The 27536-nt window shown below is 37.3% G+C and overlaps 1 protein-coding gene across 1 annotated transcript in view; it reads left to right on the top strand.

Moving 5' to 3' along the window:
- GDPD4 (glycerophosphodiester phosphodiesterase domain containing 4) overlaps positions 1-27536 on the top strand; it is a gene marked incomplete at both ends in the record, with an annotated part of 138502 nt that overhangs the window by 87437 nt on the left and 23529 nt on the right. Inside the window, 2 exons of the mRNA XM_080816362.1 lie at positions 15045-15266; positions 16242-16396. Of these exons, the coding sequence (XP_080672488.1) occupies positions 15045-15266; positions 16242-16396 (377 nt within the window). The remainder of the gene's footprint in view (positions 1-15044; positions 15267-16241; positions 16397-27536) is intronic.

Below are 27536 nucleotides of genomic sequence, written 5' to 3'. Positions count from 1 at the left end.
CCCTGAGAACTTACTTGAATCTGTTTCATGTAAAAATATTGTTAAGTAAAGCATTATGTTAAAATGGACTTCTCTACTTCAATTTCATTCTGTTAACTAGTGTTAATATGAGAAATAGCTGGAAGTGGATTTGTAATTACTGTATCTTCTTAGAAAACGTGGTTTTTTTTAAAGATTTAATTTATTTATTTGACAGGGAGAGAGGGAGTACAAGCCGGGGGAGTGGGAGAGGGAGAAGCAGGCTTCCCACTGAGCAGGGAGCCCGATGTGGGGCTCGATCCCAGGACCCTGGGAGCATGACTTGAGCCGAAGGCAGACACTTAACTGACTCAGCCACCCAGGCACCCCAGAAAGCTTGTTCTTATAGGAGTATAAAGCCTATAAATACTGTTTCTGTGTGCACGTAAGCTCTGTATATGTCTCATCATACATAAATAAATAGACACATACAAACCAGAGATGCTCCATTAGAATGTATATATTGGGTTAGTCAGGTATAGTTAATGTTATGGCGAATGTGCCTTTCAGATGGAAAGGCTGATTTTGTGTCTTATGTATAATGTACAACTCATAAAATCTTACTGTAAGTGATAGGGTTAGATATGTTATTGTAATAAATTTTGGTGGATTTTTTAAGGATTAAAAGTTTTATTTTAGCATATTTAGGTGGCATGCTTGCAGTATTTCATTAATACTATTACTGTGGCTACTGTGGAGTATCCCAAAACCTGAAGTTCTAAATATGGTTACCTAGGGGGCTTTATTTTTAGGTTTAATTGTGGAGTTTTCTTTGCTTGCATGCTGTACAGTCAGGGGTGGCTGAAGTGGTGTTGGCATGTGATTTAAAGATTTAGATGTGTGGATACTTTTTTGTAGCAAAGACCTTGTTTTTGTTAGGATTATTCTGGTCATTCTTCATTGGGTGTGTATGATTATGGATCAATGATGGTGGTGAGTTGACCATTTGTTAGTATATTTATTCCTGAAATTATTGGTAAAAATTAAATTGTTAATCTGATTGATAATGAAATAAAAATAGAGCAGTTCTGGCAGTTGTTCCTGGAAGTTCAGCTGAGTTCCTATTTCTCCAGCAAAACCATTTCTGTAGAGCTTTCTTAAATCTTTTTGTGAAAGTATAATTCTCAAAACAAAATCTAATTCTCATGCAGGGACACCTGAGTGGGTCGGTCAGTTAAGCATCCACCTTTGGCTCAGGTCATGATCTCAGCATCTTGGCATCAAGCCCTGCATCAGGTTCCCTGCTCAATGGAGAATCTGCTTCTCCCTCTCCCTCTGCTCCTTCCCCACATTTGTGCATGCTCGCTCTCTCTCTCTCTCTCTAATAAATAAAGAAAATCTTTAAAAACAATGAAATTCTCCTGCAACTAGATAGTGAGCATGAGTAAAGTTTTATTTAGCACATTAATGAGAGAGCAAATCAGGATGACAAAACCCACTCAAAAGAAAAGTGAGAAACCAACATGTGTATAGTCAGTGCAACAAAGAAATGCTGAAATTAGATCACTAGATTAGATACAAACTTAGTTAATATACTATACTATATACACACACACACATATATATGTGATTATATAATACTATATGACAATAAACTCTATCTTTGTAGTTATCTCCTCTATCAGAAAATATTATCTGCATCTCTCTTGGGCAGAAATCATTTCCATTTTTATCAGTTTTCTACAACTTAACATCTAACTTTGCATAGTTTTGCCTTAATTGATAACAATGTTAATTCAAACAAAGTTACCTTCCCCAAAGAGTCAGATGACACTTATACAAGTTTGTTAAAGAATGTGCTACCATATGATGCTATATGGTCCAACAATCAACTTTTTGCCTTATTTCTAAGTTTGAATAGTTTAACAGTCTCCTCTTATAGTCATAATTAACTTCTATAGATTATTTAGAGATTCATCTTAGTGAGGTGTTGTGTTACTTGGTTTTATTAATTTCCATAGGTTCAGTAAGAAGGATCAATTAATACACATAATGTTCCTTGTTGTATAATCAGCAAATCTAGAAGGAGATTGTGTTAAACAACTTCTAAGTCTATCAAATTAGATTCTTTTTTTTTTTTTTTAAAGATTTATTTGACAAAGAGAGAGAGAAGAGTGCACAAGCAGAAGGAGTGGGAAAGGGAGAAGCAGGCTCCCAGTTGAGCAGGGAGCCTGATACAGGCCTTGATCCCAGGACCCTGGGATCATGACCTGAGCCAAAGGCAGATGCTTAATCAACTGAGCCACCCAGGTGCCCCTCAAATTAGATTCTATCTGGAGATTATGTACAGAATCAAAAATTTCAATTTTAATAGTCCCTGTCATTCCAAAGCTCTTTTTATCATGATTATTTACAAAATAAGAAATTCATCTCTACCAGGTTTTACCTGTGTACCTACAAACATGGGCAAATTTGTCTTTTTTCCTGCTAGGCAGTGATCTTTCTTCCTGCCTGTGATGCTGGGACAGTGTACAACAACAGATACTAGTTTGCTAAGGAAGACTTATAAGCATGGGTTTTCAAATATCAATTATATCTGTGTCCTTAATGGAGACTGGGTATGTTAGGTCCGTAATCAAAGGAGCGAGACTTATACAAAGCGAAGGTCAAGTAAAGCTTTATTTCGTGCCAAGCATCGAGAATCAAACTGACCGTTCGGGGCCGCCTCTTACAGAGAGAGCGACCCCTCCCTGCCTTATGGACTAACTTTTATAGAGCAAAGGCCATGTGGTTGCGCCTGGCCACACACAGGTGGCCAATGAGACTGTAACACACAGAGAAAGCTGCACAGTCATGCTAGGTCACACACGGGTGGCCAGTTGAATTACAGTTCACCCCATAGTAGCTATTTGAACTAGCCTATCACCTTGGTCAGAATTGGCGCCCAAAAGGCGGGACCCACACTCCTTGGTAGCTAGGGAGGCAGTATGCGCGCCCCACTGATTGGATATCTCCACCTGGCCTGACTCATCCCTGCATTGGGGCTCTGTTATCTCTACCTGACCTGACCCACCCTTGTATTTGGGCTCTGTTATCTGGGACTGGCCGACCATATTTTACTGGTTTCCTGGACTTGCTTTTAAGTAGGTTCCCCGGAGGGGGGGGGGGGCAGGGTCAGTTTAAGTTTTACTGCATAAACAACAGAATCACTATTTAACAGGATGGAATCGCTCTGGCTAAATAAGCCCTTACAGGTACTTGTCATATCTGACCGAATTGAATGTATTGTCAAATATAATCCTTCATATTTGGCCTTGATTACACAATTTGTTAAATTATATCCCAGTAAAAAGGAGGACAGATTTTTATTCAACATATGCAAATGACTGCATTGCCATGAAAAGTAGAGACTCAGTTAAAAAAATTTCTACCTTAGTTCTGTGGGGTTATTTGAGAACAAGATACTACATACAAAGAATGTTTTGCACATGCATAACAGAGAAAAAGTCAAAAGAATAGGTTTTAAAATAGCAGTAAGTACATACCCGTCAATAATTATTTTGAATGTAAATGGACTAAATGCTGCAATCAAAAGACATAGGGTGATAGAATGAATAAAAAGGCAAGACCCATCTATATGCTGCCTACAAGAGACTCATTTCAGACCCAAAGACACATGCAGATTGAAAGTGAGGAGGTAGAGAAACATTTATCATGCAAATGGTGTGAAAAGAAAGCTGGGTTAACAGTACTTATATCAGGGGCACCTGGGTGGCTCTCTCAGTTAAGCGGCTGCCTTCTGCTCAGTCATGATCTCAGGCTCTTGGGATGGGGCCCCGTGTCGGGCTCCTTGTTCAATAGGGCATCTGCTTCGCCATCTCCCTCTGTGCTTTCTCTCTCTTTCTCTCAAATAAGTAAATAAAATCTTAAAGAAAACCCTACTTATATCAGACAAAATTGACTTTAAAACAAGATCATAACAAAGAACACTATTTAATCATAAAGGGAACAATCAACAAGAAGATATAATAATTGTAAATATTTATGCAGTCAACATGGGAGCAACCAAATACATGAAGCTGCTAATAACAAACATAAGGAACTAATCAATAGTAATACAGTAATAGTAGAGGACTTTAACACCCACTTAGATCAATGGATATATCATCTAAACAGAAAGTTGACAAGGAAATGACATATTGGATCAGATTGGATCAGATGGATCTAACAGATAATATTCAGAACATTCCATCCCAGAACAGGAGAATATACATTCCTCTTCAAGTGCACATAGAATAATCTCCAGAATAGATCACATATTTGGCCAAAAAACAAACCCCAACAAATTCAGAAAGATTGAAGTCATACCATGCGTCTATTTCTGGCCATAATACTGTAAAACTAGAAATCAACTACCAGGAAAAAATCTGGAAAGAACACAAATACATGGAGGTTAAATAAAATGCCAATAAACAATGGAAGGGTCAACAAAGAACTCAAAGAGGAAATCAAGAAATACATGGAACAGAGGAAAATGAAAACACAGCAATCTAAAACCTTTGGGATGCAGCAAAAGTGGATCTAAGAAGTTTGTAGCAATACAAGCCTCCTGCAAGAAGTAAGAAAAACTTAAGTAAAAAGCCCAACCTTGTATCTAAAGGAGCTAGAAAAATAAGAACAAAGCCCAAAACTAGTAGAAGGAAGGAAAGAATAGATATCAGAGCAAAAATCAATGAAATAGAAATTAAAAAGCAATAGAACAGATCAGTGAAGCCAGGAGCTCATTCTTTGAAAAGATCAACAAAATTGAAAAACCTTTAGCTGGTATCATCAAAAAAATCCCCCCCCAAAAAAAACAAAAAGAAAAAAAAACCCAAAATAATTAACAAAAATCAGAAATTAAAGAGGAGAAATAATCAAATACAAAGACACAAAATACAAAGAATTATAAGAGGATATTATAAAAAATTACATGCCAACAAATTGGACAGCCCAGAAGAAATGGGTAGATACCTTGAAACATATCACCTACTAAAACTGAAGTAGGAAGAAAATTTGAACAGACCAGTTCCCAGGAATGAAACTGAATCAGTTATCAAAAAATTTCCAGCAACAAAAGTCCAAAACCAGATGGCTTCACAGGTGAATTCTGCCAATCATTTAAAGAACACTTAAAACTTATTTTTCTTAAAATAGTCCAAAAAATAGAAGAGGAGGAAAAGCTTCCAAATTCATTGTATGATGCCAACATTACCCTCATACCAAAACCAGATGAGGACACTACAAAAAACAAACAAACAAACAAACAAAACCCCAAAACTACAGGCCAGTATCTCTGACGAACGTAAATGCAAAAATCTTCAACACAATGTTAGCAAACTGAATCCAACAATACATTCATCATGATCAAGTCTGATTTGTATCTGGTGTGCAAGGGTGGTTCAGTATTCTCAAGTCAATCAACATGGCATATTGCATCAGCAACAGAATGAATAAAAACCAATGATCATTTCAATAGGTGCCGAAAAAGCATTTGACAAAATTTGACAGCCATTCATGATAAAAACCTTCAACAAAGGTAGGTTTAGAGAGAAGATATCTCAACATAATAAAGGTTATTTGTGAAAAGCCACAGCAAACATACTTAATGGTGAAAAACTGAGTTTTTTACTCCAAGATCAGAAAGAAGACAAGAATGTCCATTCTCATCACTTATATTCAACATAATACTGGAAGTCCTAGCCTCAGTGATAGGAAGGAAGAAAGGAAGACAGGCAGGCAGGTGGGCGGGCAAAGAGAAAAGAAAAGGAGGAAGGGAGGAAAGAGGAAAGAAGGAAGGAAGACAGACATCTGAAAGAAAGATATCTGAATTGGTAAGGAAGAAGTAGAACTTTTTTTTAACTGTCAGAATTTGCACATCACATGATACTGTATATAGAAAACCATAAAGACCCCAAAAAGCTACTAGAACTACTGAATGAATTCAGGAAGGTTGCAGGATACAAAATCAATGTACAGAAATCCATTGTATCTCTATATAGTAATAATGAAGTAGCAGTAAGAGAAATTAAGAAAACAGTCCCATTTATAATTATACCAAAAAGAATAAAATGTCTAGGAATAAACTTAACCAAGGAGGTGAAAGACTCATACTCTGAAAACTATAAAACATTGATGAAAGAAATGGAAGATGACAGAAATGGAAAGAATTCCATGCTCATGGATTGGAAGAACAAATATTGTTAAAATGTCTATCCTACCCAAAGCAATCTATACATTTAATGCAGTCCTATCAAAATACCAGAATCATTTTTCACAGAACTAGAACAAACAATCCTAAAACTTGCATGCAACCACAAAAGACCCCAAATAAGCAAAACAGTCTTGAAAAAGAAAAATAATACTGAATGTATCAGAATCAAAGATTTCAAGATACATTACAAAGCTGTAGTAATCAAAACAGAATGGTACTGGGACAGAAATAGACACATAGATCAATGGGATAGAATAATAAGCCCAGAAGTAAACTCCCAATTATATGGCCAACTAATCTTTGAGAAAGGGAGCAAAAATATGCAATGGGAAAAAAGTCTCTTCAACAAATGGTGTTGGGAAAACTGGACAGCTACATGCAAAAAATGAAACTGGATCATTTTCTTACATCATACATAAAAATGAACTGAGAATAGATTAAGGACCTAAATGTGAGACCTGAAACATAAAAATTCTAGGAGAGAGACATTGGTCATAGCAACATCTTTCTAGACACGTCTTCTGAGGCAAGGAAAATAAGAACAAAAATAAACTATTGGGGCTACATCAAAATAAAAAGCTTCTGGCACAGCAAAGGAGACAGTCAACAAAACTAAAAGGTAGCCTATTGAATGGGAGAAGTTATTTACAAGTGACATGTCTGATGAAGGGTTATTATGCAAAATATATAAAGGGCTTGCACAACTCAACACCAAAAAACCACAAAAAATCCAATTAAAAAATGGGCAGAAGACATGAACGGACATTTCTCCAAAGAAGACATCTGGATGGGCAAGAGACACATGAAAAAATGCTCAACATCACTAATCATCAGGAAAATGTAAATCAAAACCACATGAGATATCACCTTACACCTTTCAGAATGTCTAAAATCAAAAACACAAGATACAAGTGTTGGTGAGGATGTAGAGAAAAAGGAACCCCCATGCACCTTGGGTGGGAATGCAAACTAGAATAGCCATTGTGGAAAACAACATGGAAGTTCCTTAAAAACTTAACAATAGAATTACTACATGATTCAGTAATTCCACTAGTGGGCATTTACCCAAAGAATACAGAAACAGTAATGTGAAAAGATATATGCACCCCTATTTTTATTGCAACATTATTTATAATAGCCAAATTATGGAAGTAAGCTAAGTCTATTGATAGATAATTGGGCAAAGAAGATATGGTGCATGTGTACATGCACACACAGAATGGAATGTTATTCAGCCATAAAAAAAAAAAATGAAATCTTGCCAATGATGGTACTAGAGGGTATAATGCTAAGTGAAATCAACCAGTCAGAGAAAGACAAATACCATATGATTTCACTCATATACAGTACTTAAGAAACAAAGAGAAAAAGAGACCAAACAAAGAGACGCTTTTAACTATAGAGATCAAACAGATGATTACCAGAGGGTAGGTTGGTTGGGGGAATGGGTGAAATAGGTGATGAGGATTAAGAGCACACTTACGATGAGCACTGAGTACTATATAGAATTGTTGAATCACTATATTGTACAACTGAAACTAATACAACACTGTATGTTAACTGTACTAGAATTAAATAGTGCTCAAGTGTTGGGAGAATACGTATTTATGATTGTATGGTTTTTAAAAAGATTTATTCATTGATTCATTTATTTATTTGATACAGAGAGAGCGTGCACATGAGAGATTGGAGCCTGATGCAGGCCTTGATCCCAGAACCCTGGGATCATGACCTCAGCCGAAGGCAGATGTTTAACTAACTGAGCCACCCAGTCACCCATGTTTTGTGTTCTTGATGTGTTGAACCCTTTGTCATTATATAATGGTCTTCCCTGTCTCTCGTTAACATTTTTGTCTTGAAGTCTATTTTGTCTGATCCAAAAATAGTTACACATGCTTGCTTTTGGTTATTTGCTTGGAGTATCATCTTCTACCCCATCACTTTGAGCCTGTTTGTGTCTTTATCACTGAAATGAGTCTCCTAAAGGCGTCATATAGTTGGGTCTGGACTCTCTCTCTCTGTTGATTGGTGAGTTCAATCCATTTGCATTTAGGGTGATTACTAATATGTAAGGACTTACCACTACCATTTTATCTTTTGTTTTTTGGTTATTTTGTATCTCTGTTATTTTTTTTCCTTGTGTTTCTGTCTACCTTTTAACATTGGTGATTTTTAAAATTATGGTTAGCTATGTTTCACCTCTTTTAAAAACATTTTTATTTATTTATTTGACAGATGAGAGACAGCACAAGTAGAGCAGCAGGCACAGGGAGAGGGAGAAGCAGGCTCTCCACTGATCTGGGAGCCCAATTCGGGGCTTGATCCCAGGACCCTGGGATCATGACCCAAGCTGAAGACAGCTGCTTAACTGACTGAGCCACCCAGGCGCCACCATTTCACCTCTTTTTAAAAAAAATTTTGTTAACATACAACACAATATTGGTTTCTGGGGTAGAATTCAGTAATTCATTACTTACATAACAACAACAGTGCTCATTGCAATCAGTGTCCTCCTTAATACCCATTATCCATCTAGCCCATCCTCCACTCACATCCCTCCATCAACCCTCAGTTTCTTCTCTGTAGTAGAAACTCACTTATGGCTTGTTTCCCTCTCTTTTTCACTGTTCTCCCCTTCCCATATGTTTATCTCTTTTCTTTCTTAAATTTCACTTAATGAGATCATATGGTACTTGTCTTTATCTGACTGACTGACTGACTTTGCTTAGCATAATACACTCTAGATCCATCCATGTCATTGCAAATGGCAAGATTTCATTCTTTTGATGGCTGAGTAATATTCCTGTGTGTGTGTGTGTGTGTGTGTGTGTGTGTCCTCTTCTTTATCTGTTCATCAGTCGGTGGACATTTGGGCTCTCTCCATAGTTTGGCTATTGTTGATAATGCTGCTTTAAACATCAGGGTGCATGTACCCCTTTGAATTTGTATTTTTTTTAAAGATTTTATTTCTTGACAGACAGGGATCACAAGTAGGCAGAGAGGCAGGCAGAGAGAGAGGGGGAAGCAGGCTCCCCACTGAGCAAAGGGCCTGATCCCAGGACCCTGGGAACGTGACCTGAGCTGAAGGCAGAGGCTTTAACCCACTGAGCCACCCAGGCACCCCTGAATTTGTATTTTTATATCCCTTTGAGTAAATAACTAGTAGTGCAATTGCTGGATTGTAGGGTAGGTTCTATTTTTAACTTTTTGAGGAATCTCCAAACTGTTCTTTAGAATGGCTGCTTCAATTTGCATTTACTTCTGAGGCAAAGATAAAGAGCCTTGCTACTGGATCAAAGAATAGGCATTAATAGGCAATGAGTCTTCAGTGTGTGCCAGGTTGCTGAGTTAATGCTTTTAGACCATGACCTCCTGTTTCATATACTTTATTTTCTTTTTTTTAAAGATTTTATTTATTTATTTGACAGACAGAGATCACAAGTAGTCAGAGAGAGAGAGGAGGAAGCAGGCTCCCTGCTGAGTAGAGAGCCCAATGTGGGGCTTGATCCCAGGACTCTGGGATAATGACCTGAGCTGAATGCAGAGGCTTGAACCCACTGAAGCCACCCAGCGCCCCCTGTTTCATGTACTTTCAATCAAAGAAAGGTTTATTATGATTTGGAAGATCAGCAAAGGTGATTGTTGAAGAAATATTTTGAGATTACTAATGAAGGTGTTTTTCGTTTCTGTGTTTTCTGAGAATGGTTCCCAAGATGTTTAAGTTAAATCATACAGAAGCCTATTTCAGAAGAGCTTGCTGTGTATACTCTACAACATCCAACTAATTCCAGAAATTATTTCATTGTCCTTAGTGTTTGGCCTTGGATAATTTTGGATAATCTGTAATCTCTCATTAGATGATGTCCATCCTCAGACAACACATCATGGCATAGATCAAGTGTTGGCCAGTGGTGGCTTGCTGTCCAAATCCAGCCACTGGCTATTTTTTTTTAAGATTTTATTTATTTATTTGACAGACAGAGATCACAGGTAAGCAGAGAGGCAGGCAGAGAGAGGAAGGGAAGCAGGCTCCCTGCTGAACAGAGAGCCCGATCCAGGGCTCGATCCCAGGACCCTGGGATCACGACCTGAGCCGAGGGCAGAGGCTTTAACCCACTGAGCCACCCAGGCGCCCCAGCCACTGGCTATTTTTATATAGTCTGTGAGCTAATAAGACTGGTTTTTACATTCCTATGGTTGAAAAAAATCTAAAGAAAAATAATGTGATATAAATTACATATGTTATATATTATATGTTATATATTTATATATTATATATAAATAAAATGATATAAAATTATATAAAACTCAAATCTCAGAGTCCATATATAAAATTTTATTGGAACATAGCCTTGCGTATTCACTTATGAATTGTCTGTTGCTGTTTTTGCAGTATAATGGCAGAGCTGAGTCATTGTGACAGAGACTGTATGTCTCACAGAGTCAAAAAACATTTGGTATCTGACCCTTCACAGAATAAGTTTGCTGAACCCTGGATGATGAATTGTTATTTTTAGAACTAAAATTTCTTTTGGGGCGCCTGGGTGGCTCAGTGGGTTAAAGCCTCTGCCTTCGACTCAGGTCATGATTCCGGGGTCCTGGGATCGAGCTCCACATCGGGCTCTTTGCTCAGCAGGGAGCCTTCTTCCTCCTCTCTCTCTGTCTGCCTCTACTTGTGATCTCTGTCAAATAAATAAATAAAAATGTTAAAAAAAATTGAATCTCTAGAATGAGGTCTGCTTTAGAACTAAAATTTCTTTTTAGAAGCTCTATGACTGTATAGTTGATCTTACAATTTCAAGACGCATTACTGCAGATCCTTTTTTTTTTTTTTTAAAGATTTTATTTATTTGTCAGAGAGATAGAGAGTAGAGGTAGAGAGAGTGGCCGGCAGAAGGAAAGGGAGAAGCAGGCTTCCCACCGAGCAGGGAACCAAATGCGGGGCTCGATCCCAAGACCCTGGGATCATGACCTGAGCCGAAGGCAGCCACTCAACTGACTGAGCCACCCAGGTGCCCCACTGTATATCCTTATGCTCTTCATTTAAGATTTGAGAAAAGTAGGATGGGGCTTCAATAAATGTCTGAAGCATAATTTTCTAGGTAAATTGTTGATTGTGCCCTGGTGAAGGCCGTGAATATTGGCTATCTTCACCAGCTAAAACATGAAAGAAAGCAAAGATGGGGCCAAAGAGAATACATTTGGGTTAGACAATACTCAAAAGTGAGATATAACTCTTTGGTAAATAGCTTACAGATAATTAGATGAATTTGTATCCTCTACCATCATAGTTTTGGTTTTTTTTAAAACAGGTAAAACAGACATTTTGCTTGGACTAATATTAGGGATAATTAATCCTTGTTGTATTAAAAGTCTGTTACAGGGGTGCCTGGGTGGCTCAGTTGTTAAGCATCTGCCTTCAGCTCAGGTCATGATCCCAGGGTCCTGGGATCGTGCCCCACATCAGGCTCCCTGCTCAGCGGGAAGCCTGCTTCTCCCTCTCCTGCTCCCTCTGCTTGTATTCCCTCTCTCTCTGTCTCTCCCTCTCTGTCAGATAAATAAATAAAATCTTTAAAAAAAAAAGAAAGTCTGTTACAGTTGGCTTAAATCTTCCTTAACTTCAGCATTAAGAGGTTTTTAGGCAATGGTATCAACAGAGTCAATCTGAACCCTTACGGTTTTAACTCCTAATTATTCTTTCTTTTCCCAGTGATTATGGTACAATGGTCAATTATTTAGTTGTTGTTTGAATCAATATACTAATGTCCATAGCCATAATTTGATAATGTGCAGTAGAATTTTCTGCAATTTTCAATTCTGAAAATATTTTGTCTCTGTTATATTTCTTTTGGTGGATCTTTTTTGCAGACTAGATTCCTAATGATGAAATTTATAGGAAAGTGCCATAGAGAAGAAAGTAGTGTTCTTCTGACAAAAGTAACAGTTACAGGTTAGGATGTGGAAAAGGATTCAAAATTATTAGAAATTCCCACTACTTAAATGGTTTTAGTACTTTGAAGAATCTGATTTTTCATGGTAGTAGAATTAATAGTAAAGGTAGTTGCACCTGTATCAACAAGAAGTTGTATTGTTGTTCATCTATATTTACAGATAATTCTTTTCAGAACTGTATGTTGAGTGATAATGTTTCCCTTTAAGTGGCATTAGTGGGCAGATTATGGAAAATTGTTTTATATCTTACTAATTTGACATTGGACCAATATGACATAGGACATTGGATTGTCCTACTTGTAATTTCTCTAAGTATAACCATAGAGAACTGAGAACCTTTTGGTGTTGTTTTTATTTGAGGAACCAAGTGTTTTATATGGAGAACCAGAAATTTTTTTCATTTCTACCTCGTTATTTCCTTGGGCTTTTTTGAAAATGTTCAATCATATGTTGGAAAGAGGCTAAACTGGCTATGTCCCATTCCCGTTTATTTTTCTCACTAAGTTCCCTATATTATATATTTTTAAAAAGGCTCAATTTACTTTTGCCATTAGAGCTACCCCCATAAGACTATCTAAAGCTTACTGAAATCTAGTGTGTTTTTTTTTTTTAAATCTAGTTTTAAACTTTCCTCTTGTTTAATCTTTATTTTTTTGTTCAGTTTATCCTTAAAGGAAAGGCTTTTATAAATGTCCTTGTACAGTGCATCTCCTATTCTTTTTGCCTGTTCAGGGACATTTTTCAATGTATGCACAGCTGAGTTATCTAAGTTCTGTCTTGGTCTTTCTCATTCTGTTCTTTTAAAAATTTTCCCCACATGGGGCACCTGGGTGGCTCAGTGGGTTAAAGCCTCTGCCTTCGGCTCAGGTCATGATGCCAGGGTCCCCGCATCGGGCTCCCTGCTGAGCAGGGAGCCTGCTTCTTTCTCTCTCTCTGCCTGTCTCTCTGTCTTCTTGTGATCTCTCTCTGTCAAATAAATAAATAATCTTTAAAAAAAATTTTTTTCCCCCACATGAAGATCTAATAATTAAGTGAATCAGTTGGTCTAGATCTGGTAGAATCTAACAGTATATTATATTTTGAAGCAGTTTTTCTCTTTTCCTGAGGATTAAGAAAACCTTTAATAATAGACCTCAGCTCAGATATAGACCATGGTTTAACTTAATTTCTATGGCCTGACTTCTGTTCTAGCATGAGGTTACCGTACAATCTGATAATTTCTTTGCTGAGAATAAGGAGGTCAGGGGAAGGGGAAGAAATAGGGTCAGAAGGAGAACAAAGATAAAGTTGTGTAGGAAAAAGAGATTACTTGCCTCTTGAGGAAAGAACCCATGTCCTGTTTCCTTCTTAGAAGTAGCCTTTTATCACTGACTTCACCTACAAATGATCTAAAATGGGCAAATGACTATAAAAGTAGTCATTTATTAAATTTAATATAGCTAATATACATATGGACTGAGGTGTAAAATGAAATGCGGTGTATTGCAAAGAAAATATGACAGTTCCTGCTATAAGGGAAGTACAGTCCAGTAGAGACAGTAGGGAGTGAGGGAACTATGTGAATTGTGCACTTTTCTATGTACTAGACATGCTTGTAGATGTTGTATTTTATTTTTGAATATTTAATATTTAATTATTTGAATTATTTGAATATTTAATATTCAAAATAATCCTGATAGGGGCTCCTGGGTGGCTCAATTGGTTAAGCATCTGCCTTCGGTTCAGGTCACCATCTCCATGTCCTAGGATCGAGTCCTGTGTAGGGCTCCCAGCTCAGAGGGGTGTGTGCTGCTCCCTCTCCCCCTGCTTCTCCTCCTGCTCATCCTCTCTCTCTGTGTATTTTTCTGTATTTCCCTGTCTTGAATGAATAAAATCTTTAAAAAAAAAAACAAACCAAAATAATCCTGAGAAATACATAGATTACCTCTCCCTTCCCCCATTTTATAATTTGGGCAGTAAAGACTCTGAGAATTTAAAGGTTTTACCAAGGTTACACAACAAGAGACATATGAAACCAGGATATGAACCTGGTCTAAGACATAAACAAGTAGAAGATGGAATGAAACATGCAACTGAGGCATAAAAATGAGTCTTTGGAGTTTAATACCATCAAAGTGTGTTTAGTTCAGGAATATTTAAGGAAGGCTTCATGAAGGAGGTAACACTTAAGCTATAGGTTTAGGAAGGTGCGGGGGGGTTGCCTGGGTGGCTCAGTCAGTCAAGCGTCTGCCTTTGGTTTGGGTCATGATCCCGGTACCCTGGGATTGAGTGCTGTGTCTGACTCCCTGCTCAGCAGGGAGTCTGCTGCTCTCTCTCCCTCTTCTTCTTCCCTCTGCATGTGCTTTCTCTCTCTCGCTCTCTCTCTCTCTTTCTCTCTCTCTCAAATAAATAAATAAATATTTTTTAAAAAAATACTTTGAAGGTAGATTCATCAAAGAAAGCCAATGAGTGATAGAGTTGGGATTGAATCCAATTTAATCTGAAGCCAGAGCCCATTTTCTTTCCATTACATAAAACTAGGACAGCGAGAGCAAATGTGGGAAGCCAGTGTGACTTTTATAAAAAGAGATTTTATTATCTCAAGTTCTAGGAAAAAAAGCTGAAAAGGAAGGTCAAAACAAAAATATGAAGGACCTTCAGTGCAAACACATGTCATACAGTGTAGAAGAAATCATTCCAAATACCATGATTACCTATGAAGATTACATTTAATTTCTCTCCTTGGCAACTCTTATCTCAAGACCAGTATTTCAGAGGATCTGGTGGGTGGAATGATTATGGAGCAAAATGGAGGTAGGTCTGGGTGTGGGGCTATAGAACAGGAAAACTAGAAACTGCTTTTGATAGGAGCCAATGTATTCTTTGATGTGTTTGTTTTTAGTTGAAACCATTTTATAGAATGAAAGCCCTATCAAAGGCTGATCGTGAAAGAGCAGAAAATCAGACAATTCCAAAACTAATCGATTTATTGGAACTTGCACAGAAGGAAAAAAAATTTGTGATGTTTGATCTTAATGCCCCTCCACGAAAACATCCTCTCAGAGGCACATATATTCGCCGTGTAGTAAGCTTGATCCTTGACTCTAAAATTGAGCAACATCTGGTATGTCTACCTCATTATTCATGGTAGAGTTTGGGAGGTGGGTAACATGTCCCAGGAGAATAGCAGTTGAGCTTGACCTATCCTGTAGATCTTCCCTGAGATGCCCAAATAATTTGGCTATCTGTAGAAATGGAGGTTTTTACTCACGTAGCTGCATGTTGCAATCTAAGAATGACCCAGTTGAATTTTCCCCAGTAGGGAAAAACATGGAAGCTGTTTGCTACTCCAAACCAAATGAAATAACAGCACTCATTACATGTTACACGTTACTCGTTACATGTTACACGTTACATGTCTGTAACGTGATGTGACCTGCATCGTCACTGGCATAGAACTATTATAAGAAGGGGCTTGGGCAACACTGAGGCTTTGAGGATTTGGCTTTAATTAATGATACAGAAGAAACAACTGGTTCTTATTTGTTCAGAGATTTGAGCAGAGATTTGTTCATCATGTTTTTCAGAGGCAATTCTCTGCACTTGAGCTATCATTCCAAATCTCTTAAGTTCTCAGAATGTGATAGAGTGCTGAGTGAAACAAATACGTGTTTCCCTGCAAATGGAACTATTTCAACAGATGAATCCTTATAGTATTCCCCAATGACAGGAAATGACCCCTTTCAAAGGTGATTTTTAGTATCACCAACCAGAGGAAATATGATTCCCACCTTTCATCCACACCTACCAGCCCTCATCTACTTTGGCTCCTGTGAGGCTATCTAAACACAATGGGCCTTTGACTCAGGATGTTAACTCTGAGAAATCTCAACTCCAGAACAATCCTGGTGAAAGCCCCGTTACAAATGTTCATTAGACAGTATTAGGCCAAGTTGTGTCTCATCAAGAACTAGAATCTCCCTCCACTCCCTGTAGACTGTTAACCAGTGCTGGAATGAGGCTCCATTTATTCTACATGGGGCTCTTTGTACCTGGAGAGCTGATTATCCACTGAATGACTTCCTTTTTTTCCTTACAGATTTTTTGGTTGCCAGCTTTCGACAGGGAATATGTCAAACAAGCAGCTCCTGGTTTTCAGCAAGTGGGCAGGTTATATTCCATTGAACATCTTACAAAAGAAAATATCAGTAGAATAAATGTTGACTACAAGAGGTTGTTCTACAGTGGGTTGAGGTAAGAGTTTGACCACACTTCTCTTGGCAGATACTGCCTTACTTGCATAAAATCTGCTCTCCCACCAAGCTCCTTAGCTTCTCCTCATCTCAGGATTTCTTTGTATGGCTCTTTTCGGAATCCCCTGTTTTCCCCTCTTCCCCTTCCCACCCTATCTTCCTCCCTCCCTCCCTCTACCAGCAAACATTTATCAAGTGTAGACTATGTCCCTTGAACATAGTCTTCAGCTCCTCCTCCTTTATCTCCAATCTATTATCATTCAACACGCTTTTTTGTATGCTTGATGGTTTTGTTCCTATATAAGGTGATGCTTTTAAATGCTTCAAAGACAAAGTTTTCCTTGGAGAAATGTATATCCAAAATCTCTTTGGGCTTAATGAAAATTGTCACTAAATACCTTTCTGCGTCTCAAGCCATGAACTAAGCTGTTGGATTTACCTCTGCTCCTGTTCTCACTTTTCCTGCCTCTCTGGCCATGTGGTTGATCATGAAATCTTGCCTTTTTCCTTTTGCTATTTCCCAATCAGAACATTTTTCTTTGATCAACTACTACTTCTATTTTGAGTGTATTTCTCTTTCCTTTTACTTTTTTCCAAATAAAAATAGTTCTATGATGATGTTCTTCTCTCCTACTCATAATTTAGATCAATCTAGTAGTTGAAAAATAATTATTATAGCTTCCATTTATTTATTGAGCCTTTATTATGTATCAGGTTTTTGGTTATTAGACCGCAGGCTCTTTTTCTCATTGTGGCCTGCTCATCAGTTACACATGACCTTGGACAAATTTCTAATCGTCCGTTTTCTCATTTGTAAATTAAGAATAGCAATAACCTAAGGAGAAAAAAAAAAGAATAGCAGTAACATGATGGACTGGTTAAAGGATTAGATAAGAATATTCTTCATATTATGCACATGCAAAATGCTGGCAATTAAGTGTTAGCTGCTGCTTTTATCATCACCAGCCTTACATGCTATGCCCTGGAAATTATCACCATCCCTTTTGCAAATGAGGAAACTTGCCTCTAAAGAGGGAAAGTTCGAACAGGCTAGGTAATCCACCAGAATTAATATACTTCATCAGTAGGGGACCAAACTTAGATTTATTTTTTTTAATATTTTATTTATTTATTTGTGAGAGAAAGACAATACACAAACGGGGAGAGGCAGAGGGAGAAGCAGGTTCTCCTGCTTCTCATGACCCTGGGATCATGACCTGAGCCAAAGGCAGCTGCTTAACCAACTGAGCCACCCAGGTGCCTCTAAACTGAGATTTAAACATAGGTCTGACAGAGTCCAGAATCCAAACTCTTTCACCTTTGGTCTTTGAAATTATTTCTTGGCTATAGTTATATGGGCATAGTTCAACTGACATCAAATTTGAGAGGGATCATATCCTGAGTCCTGTTATGAAGTCAAGCAGCTTAATTTAGCTCAGCGAATATTTACTGTGTGATAATATGTACAAGTGCACCATGCTAGTTTTATGTGAAAAGTTGGAAGCAAGGCGCAATCCTTTTCCTTGATTGTATTCCAATAAGGACATGTATTCTAATAAGAACAATAAGGGTTTTTCCATATAGCTATACTGCAAGGCTGACTATGACAAATTCATGTGTTATACATTCTTCCAAGTCCTTCTCAAGGACCATTATATTTTAAGAAATTAATTTGTTGTACCTTAAATTATTTGTATAATGTTTATGACCAGAATGTTTGTAATTATGATCACAATTCCAATACATTTTTTGTGTTATGCTCACTTCATAGTCTGGCCATAGTTACAAGACATTGTGACCTTGCCATTTTGACTGAGATTGCTTTAAATACATTATTTTAATCAAAATTATATGAATATAGAGATGCCCTATGCTTTATTTCTGATGTGGGAATTTTTATAGTGTTTTAAAAACTTAATTTTAGGGGCAACTGGGTGGCTCAGTCAAGCGTCTGCCTTTGGCTCAGGTCATGATCCCAGGGTCCCAGGGCTGAGCCCCACATTTTTTCCTAGCATCATTTATTGAAGTGATTGTCTTTCCCCAATCATATATTCTTGCCTCCTTTGTCCTAGATTAATTGACTTGGTGTGTGTGAGTTTATTTCCAGGCTCTTTGTTCTTTTGATCTGTGTGTCTGTGTTTTGCCTGTACCATACTGTTTTGATTATTACAGCTTTGTAGTATATTTTGAAATCTGAGATTATGATACCTCCAGCTTTGTTGTTTTTACTTAAGATTGCTTTGGCTATTTGAGGTGTTTTGGGGTCTCATACAAATTTTAGGAATACTTGTTCTAGTTCTGTGAAAAATGTCCTTGGTATTTTGATAGGGATAGTTTGAATCTGTAGATTACTTTGAATAGTATGAACATTCTGACATTATTAATTCTTTCAATCCATGAGCATGGAATTCTTTCCATTTCTTTGTGTCATCTTCAATTTCTTTCACTAATTGTTTTGTAGTTTTCAGAGGGCAGGTTTTTCACCTCCTTGGTTAAATTTGTTCCTAGGTATTTTATTCTTTTTGGTGTAATTGTAAATGGGATTATTTTCTTAATTTCTCTGTATGTTGCTTCATTTTTAGTGTATAGAAACACAACAGATTTCTGTGTATTAATTTTGTATCCTGCAACTTGACTAAATTAATTTATCAGTTCTAATAGCTTTTGGTGGACTCCTTAAGGGTTTTCTCTATATAGTATCATGTCACCTACAAATTTTGACAGTTTTACTTCTTCCTTATGAATTTTAATGCCTTTTATTTCTTTTTCTTATCTGATTACTACAGCAAAGATGTCCAGTACTATGCTGAATAGAAGTGGTAAGAGTAGACATCTTGTCTTGTTCCTGATCTTAGAGGAAAAGCTCTTAGTTTTTCCCCGATGAGTATGATGTTAGTTCTGGGTTTTTCATATATGGCCTTTATAATATTGCAGCATGTTCCCTCTAACCCACTTTGTTGAAAGTTTTTTATCATGAACAGATGTATTTTTCAGATGCTTTTTCTGCACCTTTTGAGATGATCATATGGTTTTTATCTTTATTCTTGTTAATGGAATAGATCTCATGGGTTGATTTGCTAATATTAAACCATACTTGTGTCCTTGTAATAAATCCCACTTGATTGTGCTGAATAATTTTTTCATTGTATTGTTGAATTCAATTTGCTAATATTTTGTTGAGGATTTTTGCATCTATGTTCATTGAAGATATTGGCCTGTAGTTCTTTTTTATTGTGTCCCTTTCAGGTTTTGGTATCAGGGTAATCCTAGCCTCATAGAATGAATTTGGAAGTTTTCCTTCCTCATATTTTTTGGGAAAAATTGGGGAAGAATAGGTATTAACACTTAAATATTTGGTATACTTCACCCACAGAGCCATCTGGTTCTGTACTTTTATTTGGAAGTTTTTTGATTACTGATTAAATTTCATTACTAGTGATTGATGTGCTCAGATTTTCTATTTCTTCCTGATTCAGTTTGGAAAATTGTATGTTTCTTGAAATTTATCCATTTCTGCTAGGTTGTCTAATTTGTTGACGTATAATTATTTATATTCTTTTGTAAGTCTTTGTATTTCTGTGGTGTTCATTGTTACTTCTCTTCTTTGATTTCTGAATTTATTTGAGTCATCTGTCTTTTTTTTTGATGAGTTTGGCTAAAGACTTATTAATTTTGTTTAATTTTTCAAAGAAGCAACTCTTGGTTTCACTGAGGTTTTTTTGTTCTTTCTTTTTTTGTCTGTTTATTTCCACTCTAATCGTTATTATTTCCTTCCTTCTACTTGTTTTGTTTGTTCTTTTTCTAGCTCTTTTAGATGTAAGATTAGGTTGTATATTTGTAGTTTTTCTGGTTTCTTGAGATAGGCCTTTATTTCTACAAACTTCCCTTTTTGAACTGCTTTTGCTTTGTCCCAAAGATTTTGGATCACTGTGGTTTCATTTTCGTGTTTATGTAAATTTTATTTCCTCTTTATTTTCTTCATTGATCCATTGGTTGTTTAGTACCATGTTGTTTAGCCTCCATGTGTTTGTGGTTTTTCCAATTTTTTTTCTTGTAATTGATTTCTAGTTTCATGCTGTTGTGGTTGGAAAAGATACTTGGTATAATTTCAGTCTTCCTAAATTTATTGATACTTATTTTGTAGCCTAACATGTGATCTGTCCTGGAGAATGTTCCTTGTGCAGTTGAAAAGAATATGTATTCTGCTGCTCGTGGATGGAATGTTCTGTGTATATCTGTTAGGTCTAGTGTATCATTCAAAGCCAGTGTTCCTTTACTAATTTTCTGTCTGGGTGATCTATCCATTGATTTTTTTTTTTTAAGATTTTATTTATTTATTTGACAGAGAGGCAGGTAGAGAGAGGGGGAAGCAGACTCCCTGCTGAGCAGGGGCTCGATCCCAGGACCCTGAGATCATGACCTGAGCCGAAGGCAGAGGCTTAAACCACTGAGCCATACAGGCGCCCCCTATCTGTTGATTTAAAGAGTATTAAAGTCCCCTACTATAATTGTATTACTGTCAGTTTCTCCCTTTATAACTGTTAATATTTGCTTATATATAGATATGCTCTACTGTTGGGTGTGTAGATATTTATATTTGTTATATCCTCTTGTTGGATTAATTTCTTTATCATGTAATGCAGTTCTTTGTATCTTGTTATAGTCTGTGTTTTAAAGTCCATTTCATCTGATAGAAGTATTGCTTCCTTTAAAATTTTTTTTGCTTCCATTTGCATAAAATAAGTTTTTCCACCCATTCACTTTCAGTCTGTATTTGTTTTCAGGCCTAAAGTGAGTCTCTTGTAGGCAGAATAACATTGGTCTTGGATTTTTTTTTTAAAGATTTTATTTATTTATTTGACAGACAGAGATCACAAGTAGACAGAGAGGCAGACAGAGAGAGAAGGAAGCAGGCTCCCTGCTGAGCAGAGATCCTGATGCGGGGCTCGATCCCAGGACCCTGGGATCATGACCTGAGCTGAAGGCAGAGGCCTCAACCCACTGAGCCAGCCAGGTGCCCCGATTTTTTTTTTTTAAGCCATTCTGCCACTTTATGTATTTTGATTGGAGTGTTTAGTCCATTAACATTTAAATTAATTACTAATATATATGGAGTTATTGCCATCTTATTATTTTTTTTGTGGTTATTTTTGTAGTTATTCTCTGTTCCCTATTTCTTCCCTTGCTCTCTTCCCTGTGCTTTTTGATAGCTTTCTTTTGTGGTATGCTTTGATTCTTTTCTCTCTCTAATTTTTGTGTATCTATTACAGGTTTTTGATTTGTGGTTACTGTTGAGTTTATACATAGCATCTTAAGTGTGTAGCAGTCTACATTAAATTTATGGTCACTTGAGTTTGAACACCTTTTTTTTTTTTTTTTTAAATTTGTTTGACAGAAGGAGAGAGTTCACAAGTAGGCAGAGAGGTGGAGAGAGAGGGGGAAGCGGTCCCCGCCGAGCAGAGAGCCCCATGCGGGGCTCAATCCCAGGACCCTGAGATCATGACCTGAGCCAAAGGCATAGGCTTAACCCACTGAGCCACCCAGGTGCCCCAAGTTTGAACACATTCTAAAAGCACTAATTTTTGTTTCCCCTCTCCATTTTATGCATATGATGTCATATTTTACATCTTTTTATTTTGTGTGTTCTTTGACTTACAAAATTTTTTATAGATATTTTTTATAGATATGAGAGAGAGAGAGAGAGAGAGAGAACCAGTACGAGTGGGAGGGAGGGGCATAGGAAGAAGCAGACTTCCTGTTGAGCAGAGAGCCAGACACAGGACTGGATCCCAGGACCATAGGATCATGACCTGAGCCAAAGGCGGATGCTTAACCAACTGAGCCATACAGGCACCCCTAAATATGATTATTTACATATTTAGTTTTTTACATAGTAGTTTTACTACTCTTGTACTTTAACCTTTATACCGGCTTTATAACCTTTAATTTGTGGTTGCTTTTACTGGTGAATATTTTCCCTTTCATAATTTTCTTCTAATTATAGCCTTTTCTTTTCACTTAAAGAATTCTTCTTAACCTTTCTTATAAATCTGGTTTAGTGATGATGAACTCCTTCAACTTTTGTATATCTCCTTCTCTGTCATTATTTTTTGCCATTTTGCTTTTTAAAAAAAGAAAAACAGAACTAGGTTTCATGCCCAGTGTGGGGCCTGAACTAATGACCCTGAGATTCTGAGTCACATGCTCTACTGAGTGAGCCACCAGGCACCCTACCATTTTACTTTATATGTTTTGGTGTGGACCTCCTTGGGTTTATCTTTTTAAGGGTCTCTGTACTTCTGGACCTGGATGTCTGTTTCCTTCCCCAGATTAGGGAAATCTTCAGTTGTCCTTTCTTTAAAGAATTTTTCCGCTCCTTTCTCTTTTTCTTTTCCTTCTGGGATCCCTGTAACGTGAATGTTATTACACTTGATCTCACTGAGTTCCTTTTACTTACTTACTTACTCACTTATTTTGTTCTTTTTTCTTTTTGCCGTTCAACTTGTTTGCTTTCCATTACCTTGTCTTCCAGATTGCTGATCCATTCTTTGGCTTCCTTTAATCTTCTGTTGAGTTTGTCTAGTATATTTTTTATTTTGGCTATTGGATTCTTCAGCTCTGACTGGTTATTTTCTATATTTTCTGTCTTTTTGTTGAAGTGCTCACTGAGTTCCTCCACTCTTCTCTCAAGTTTACTGAATATCTTTCTGAATATTATTTGGACTTCCTTATTATGTACATTGCTTATCTCCATTTCATTTAGTTCTTTTACTGCGATTTTGACTTGTTATTTTATATGGGACTCATTCCTCTGTCTTTTCATTTTGTCTAACTCTCTGTGTTTGTTTCTGTGTATTAGCTTGAGCAGTTATGTCTACTGGTTTTGAAAGTAGTGGTCTTTTGTAGAAGAGGTCCTGTGCTGCCTTATGGCACAATCCCCTCAGGTTACTAGAACCAGGTCCTCTAGGAGTGTCCCCTGTGTGGGCTGCCTGCACCCTCCTGTTGTAATTGAGCTGTGATTGCCTTCAGCCCAGCTGACTGCAGTGACCTCCTTTGCCTGCTGTGGATGAGCTGGGCAGGGTTTGGCCCCCATGTTGCTGAAAGGCCTGTCTGCAGCAACCATTGGCTTATTGGTAGATGGGCCCAGCTGTCAGCCTAGCTGTCTGCAGTTAGCCTCTCTTGCCATAGCTGTAGGCACACCAAAGGGCAGTGCTTGCTCCCTGTGCAGCCAGCTAAGAGACCACACTGCAAGAACTGTGGGCACACTGGTGTGTGGGTTATTTTTCCACTTCCCCAGGGCAGGAGTCACTTTGGAGTGGTGCTGGTCCAGCTGAGGCAGACTTCAGGGTGTGATGGGGCAGGAGCCACTTTGGAGGGACTCTTTCTCTGGGTTGGATGGGGTGGGTCTGCAGGAGAACACCAGGACAGGACATGTAGTGCTAGCAAGGTAGATGGAGAGTGTTAGCACTAGCTTCTGCAAGCATCTGGCTATCTGGTTTGGGAGAGTGGAAGACGAATGCTGCCTGCTAGCACTTTTGTTCCCTGAGAAATTTCCTGTAGTTTCTTGCCCTCCCCTCCACACACACATTCTGAGATTGGTCAATAAATATTTACTTCCACCCTAGGCACTTTTCAAACTACTGCTTTTGTTCTGTTTCTCAGCCTAGTCATTTAGTACGCTGGTTCTTTATGTTCAGAGACTCAGTTTCCTCTCACCTGCAGCTCTCCCAGAATTAAGTTTCCTGAATTTTTAAAGCTCATAGAGTTAAGCCCTGCTAATAATTAAAGCTCTTAGAGTTAAACTCGGCCCATTTTCAAAGCAGGTCCTTTGCAGTGTAGGTCCTGCCAGAGGTACCTGGTTTGGGGTCTGATCCTCTTGCCTCTCTGTGATGTGATGTACTCCTGTTTGTGGTTAGTCCCACCGAGAATTTGTTCTGAGCAAAGTCCCTGACCCACTACCATTTTCAGTGTGGCCTTCTCTCTGTGATTACCTATGGAGGATCTGTTCTGCCGGTCTTCAGGTAGTTTTCAAAGTTAGTCACATAGATGTTGCTATTATCTCTGTGTGTCCCTGGGACAAGGTGAGTTCGAGATCTTCCTACTCCGCCATCTTTCTAAAACAAGTAGTAATTTTTAATTTTTTGGAAGAATTGTTATACTGTTTTCCATAGAAGCTGTACCAGCATGACACAGAGGTTCCAATTTTTCCATATCCTCCTTGTCATTGTTTTTTGGTTTTTTGATGTAGCCATCCTAATGGATTGGTATTAGTTCTTCTTTAAATATTTGGTGGAATTCACCAGTGAAATCATTGGGTCTCAGGCTTTCTTTGTTGGGATATTTTTGGTTAAGGATTCAGTCTCCTTACTCATTATAAATCTATTCATGTCTTCTAATTCTTGATGATTCAGTTTTGGTAGGTTCTGTGTTTTTAGGGATTTGTCCATTTCATCTAGGTTATCAGATTTGTCAGGGTACAGCTGTTCATAGTATTCTTTTGTAATTCTTTTTATTTCTGTAAAATTTGTAGTAATGTCCTTTCATTTTTTATTTCAGTACTTGAGTCTCTTCTTTTCTTATTAGTCCATCTAGCTAAAGTTTTATTAATTTTGTTGATTTTATTCAAGGAACTAATTTTTGGTTTCATTGCTATTTCCCTATAGGTTTTCTTTTCTCTGATTAATGCTATAATCTTTTTTATTTTCTTCCTTTTGCTGTGTTGGGTCAATTTGTTCTTTTTCTAGATTCTGGATATAAAGATAGGTTGTTGATTTGAGATTTTTCTTATTTTTTAAAAGATTTTATTTATTTGAGAGAGAGAGAGCATGAGTGGGGGGAAAGGCAGGAGAAGGAGAAGCAGACTCCCCACTGAGCAGAGAGCCCGATGCTGGGCTCAAGCCCAGGACCCTGAGAACATGAACTGAGCCGAAGGAAGACACTTAACCAACTGAGCCATCTAGGTACCCTGAGATTTTTCTTGTTTTTTAAATATAAGCATTTATAGGTATAAATTTCCCCCTCAGCACCACTTTTGCTGCATCCCTGAGTTTTGGTATTTTGTATTTTCATTTCCATTAATCTCTAAGTATTTTCTAATTTCCCTTGTGATTTTTTTTATCCATTGATTGTTTAAAAGTATGTGGTTTTATTTTTTACAACTATGTGAATTTTCCAGATTTTATGTTATTGACTTCTAGCTTCATGCTCATGTGATGGGGAGATACTTTGTATGAGAACTGACTTTCTTTTTAAAGATTTTATTTATTTATTTGAGAGAGAGAAGGAAAGAGAGAGAGCACAAGTGAGGAGGAGAGGGAGAAGCAGATTCCTCGCTGAGCAGGGAGCCCCTATGTGGGGCTTGATCACAGGACCCTGGAATCATGGCCTGAGCGGAAAGCAGACGCTTAACCAGCTGAGCCACCCAGGCACCCTGATAGCTGTCATTTAAAGTTTTTAAAGTGTATTGAGACTTAATCTGTCACCTAACATATGGTCTATCCTGTAAAATATAAAATGCAGTTATTAAGTATTCTGTATATGTCTGTTAGATATAGTTAGTTCCTTTCTATTTTCCTTTCTTCGTTTGTAATCTGTCTATGTCTTTGGACCTAAAATGAATTTCTTGAAGAAAGCATATAGTTGGGTCGTATGTGTTTATTTATTCTGCCAGGGTTTGTTGTAGAGATTAACCCATTTACATTTAAAATAACTACTGAGAAGGAGGAACTTACATCGTTTTGTTACTTTTGTCATTTCTGTAAATATTTATTATTTTGTTCCTATCATCTCTTACTGTTATTTCTATGTGCCTTTTTAACTTTTGTGTCCCTTATTTCCTGTAATACTATTTTATGTATGCGTGTTTAGTTGATTTTTTTGGTAGTGAAATGTTTAAATCTTTTTCTTACTTCTTTTTGTATGTATTCTATACCTCTTTTCTTTGTGGTTACCATGGGAATTACATTTAACATCCTAAAGTTATAACACTCTGATTTGAATTTATACCAACTCAATTTCAATAACATACCAAAACTCTGCTCCTTTACAGCTTCATTCTTACCTCTTCTGGTTGTTGATAGCAGAAAATTACATCTTTATATATGGTGTTCTCCAGAACATAAGTTAGTAATTCTTTTAAATGCATTAATCTCTTAAATTACATAGGAAACTATGTGTGGAGTTACAAACCAAAATGGCAGGGATACTATCTTTTAGACTAATTGTTTCGTCTTCAGATGCATTGTTATAATAATACTGGGGTTTACATTTGCCCATATATTTACTTTTATTGAGATCTTCCTCCGTACAGCTTCGAATTACTGTCTAGTGCCCCATCCCTTCACCTTGCAGGACTCCTTTGAGCTTTTCTTGCAGCGTAGGTCTAGTGGCCACAAACTTCCTCAGATTATCTGGGTATGCCTTAATTTACCCCCTCACTTTTCAAGGACAGTTTTTTTTTTTGTTTTGTTTTTGTTTTTTGCAATAAGAGTCTGGTTTATAGTTTGTTTGTTTGTTTTCTTCTAACACTTGGAATATGTAGGACTGTTGCTTTCTGGCCTCCAAAGTTTCTGATGAGAAATCTGGGGATAACTGCATTGAGGATTCCTTGTCTGTGACAAGGAATTTTTCCTTGGTGCTTTCAAGATTCTTTCTTTGTCTTTGTCTTTTGAAAGTTTGGTGAATGTCTTTTGAAATGTGAGTCTCTGAGTTTGTCTTACTTGGAGTTCTTTAAATATTATAAAAACTAGTCCTTTGTTGGAACTGTGGTTTGCAAATATTTTGTCCCAGTCTATGGCTAGTGTGTAGGGTCTGTAGGATCCTCTTAACAAGGTCTTCCAGAGAGCAAAAGTTTTTTAATTTTGGTGAGGCCTAGCATATCAGTTTTCCCTTTTATGGGTCATGTTTTTAGTTCAAGTCTAAGAGCTCTTTGTCTAACCCTCAGAGCTCAAAGATTTTCTTTTATAGTTTTTTTCCTTGAAAGTGAGTTTTATATATTTTATATAGTTTTATATATTTAAGCTTGTAATCTATCTTGAATTAATTTTTATATAAAGTATATGGTGTATCTCGAGGTTGTTTGTTTTTTGTTTTTGGCGGGGGGTTTGCCTATGCCTGTCCAATTTCTCTGCTACAATTTGTTG

This window comes from Martes martes, assembly GCF_963455335.1.
Source record: "Martes martes genome assembly, chromosome: 10".
Taxonomy (NCBI): domain Eukaryota; kingdom Metazoa; phylum Chordata; class Mammalia; order Carnivora; family Mustelidae; genus Martes; species Martes martes.
Note: the sequence above shows the minus strand (reverse complement) of the source record. Positions and strands in the feature narration are given on the sequence as shown.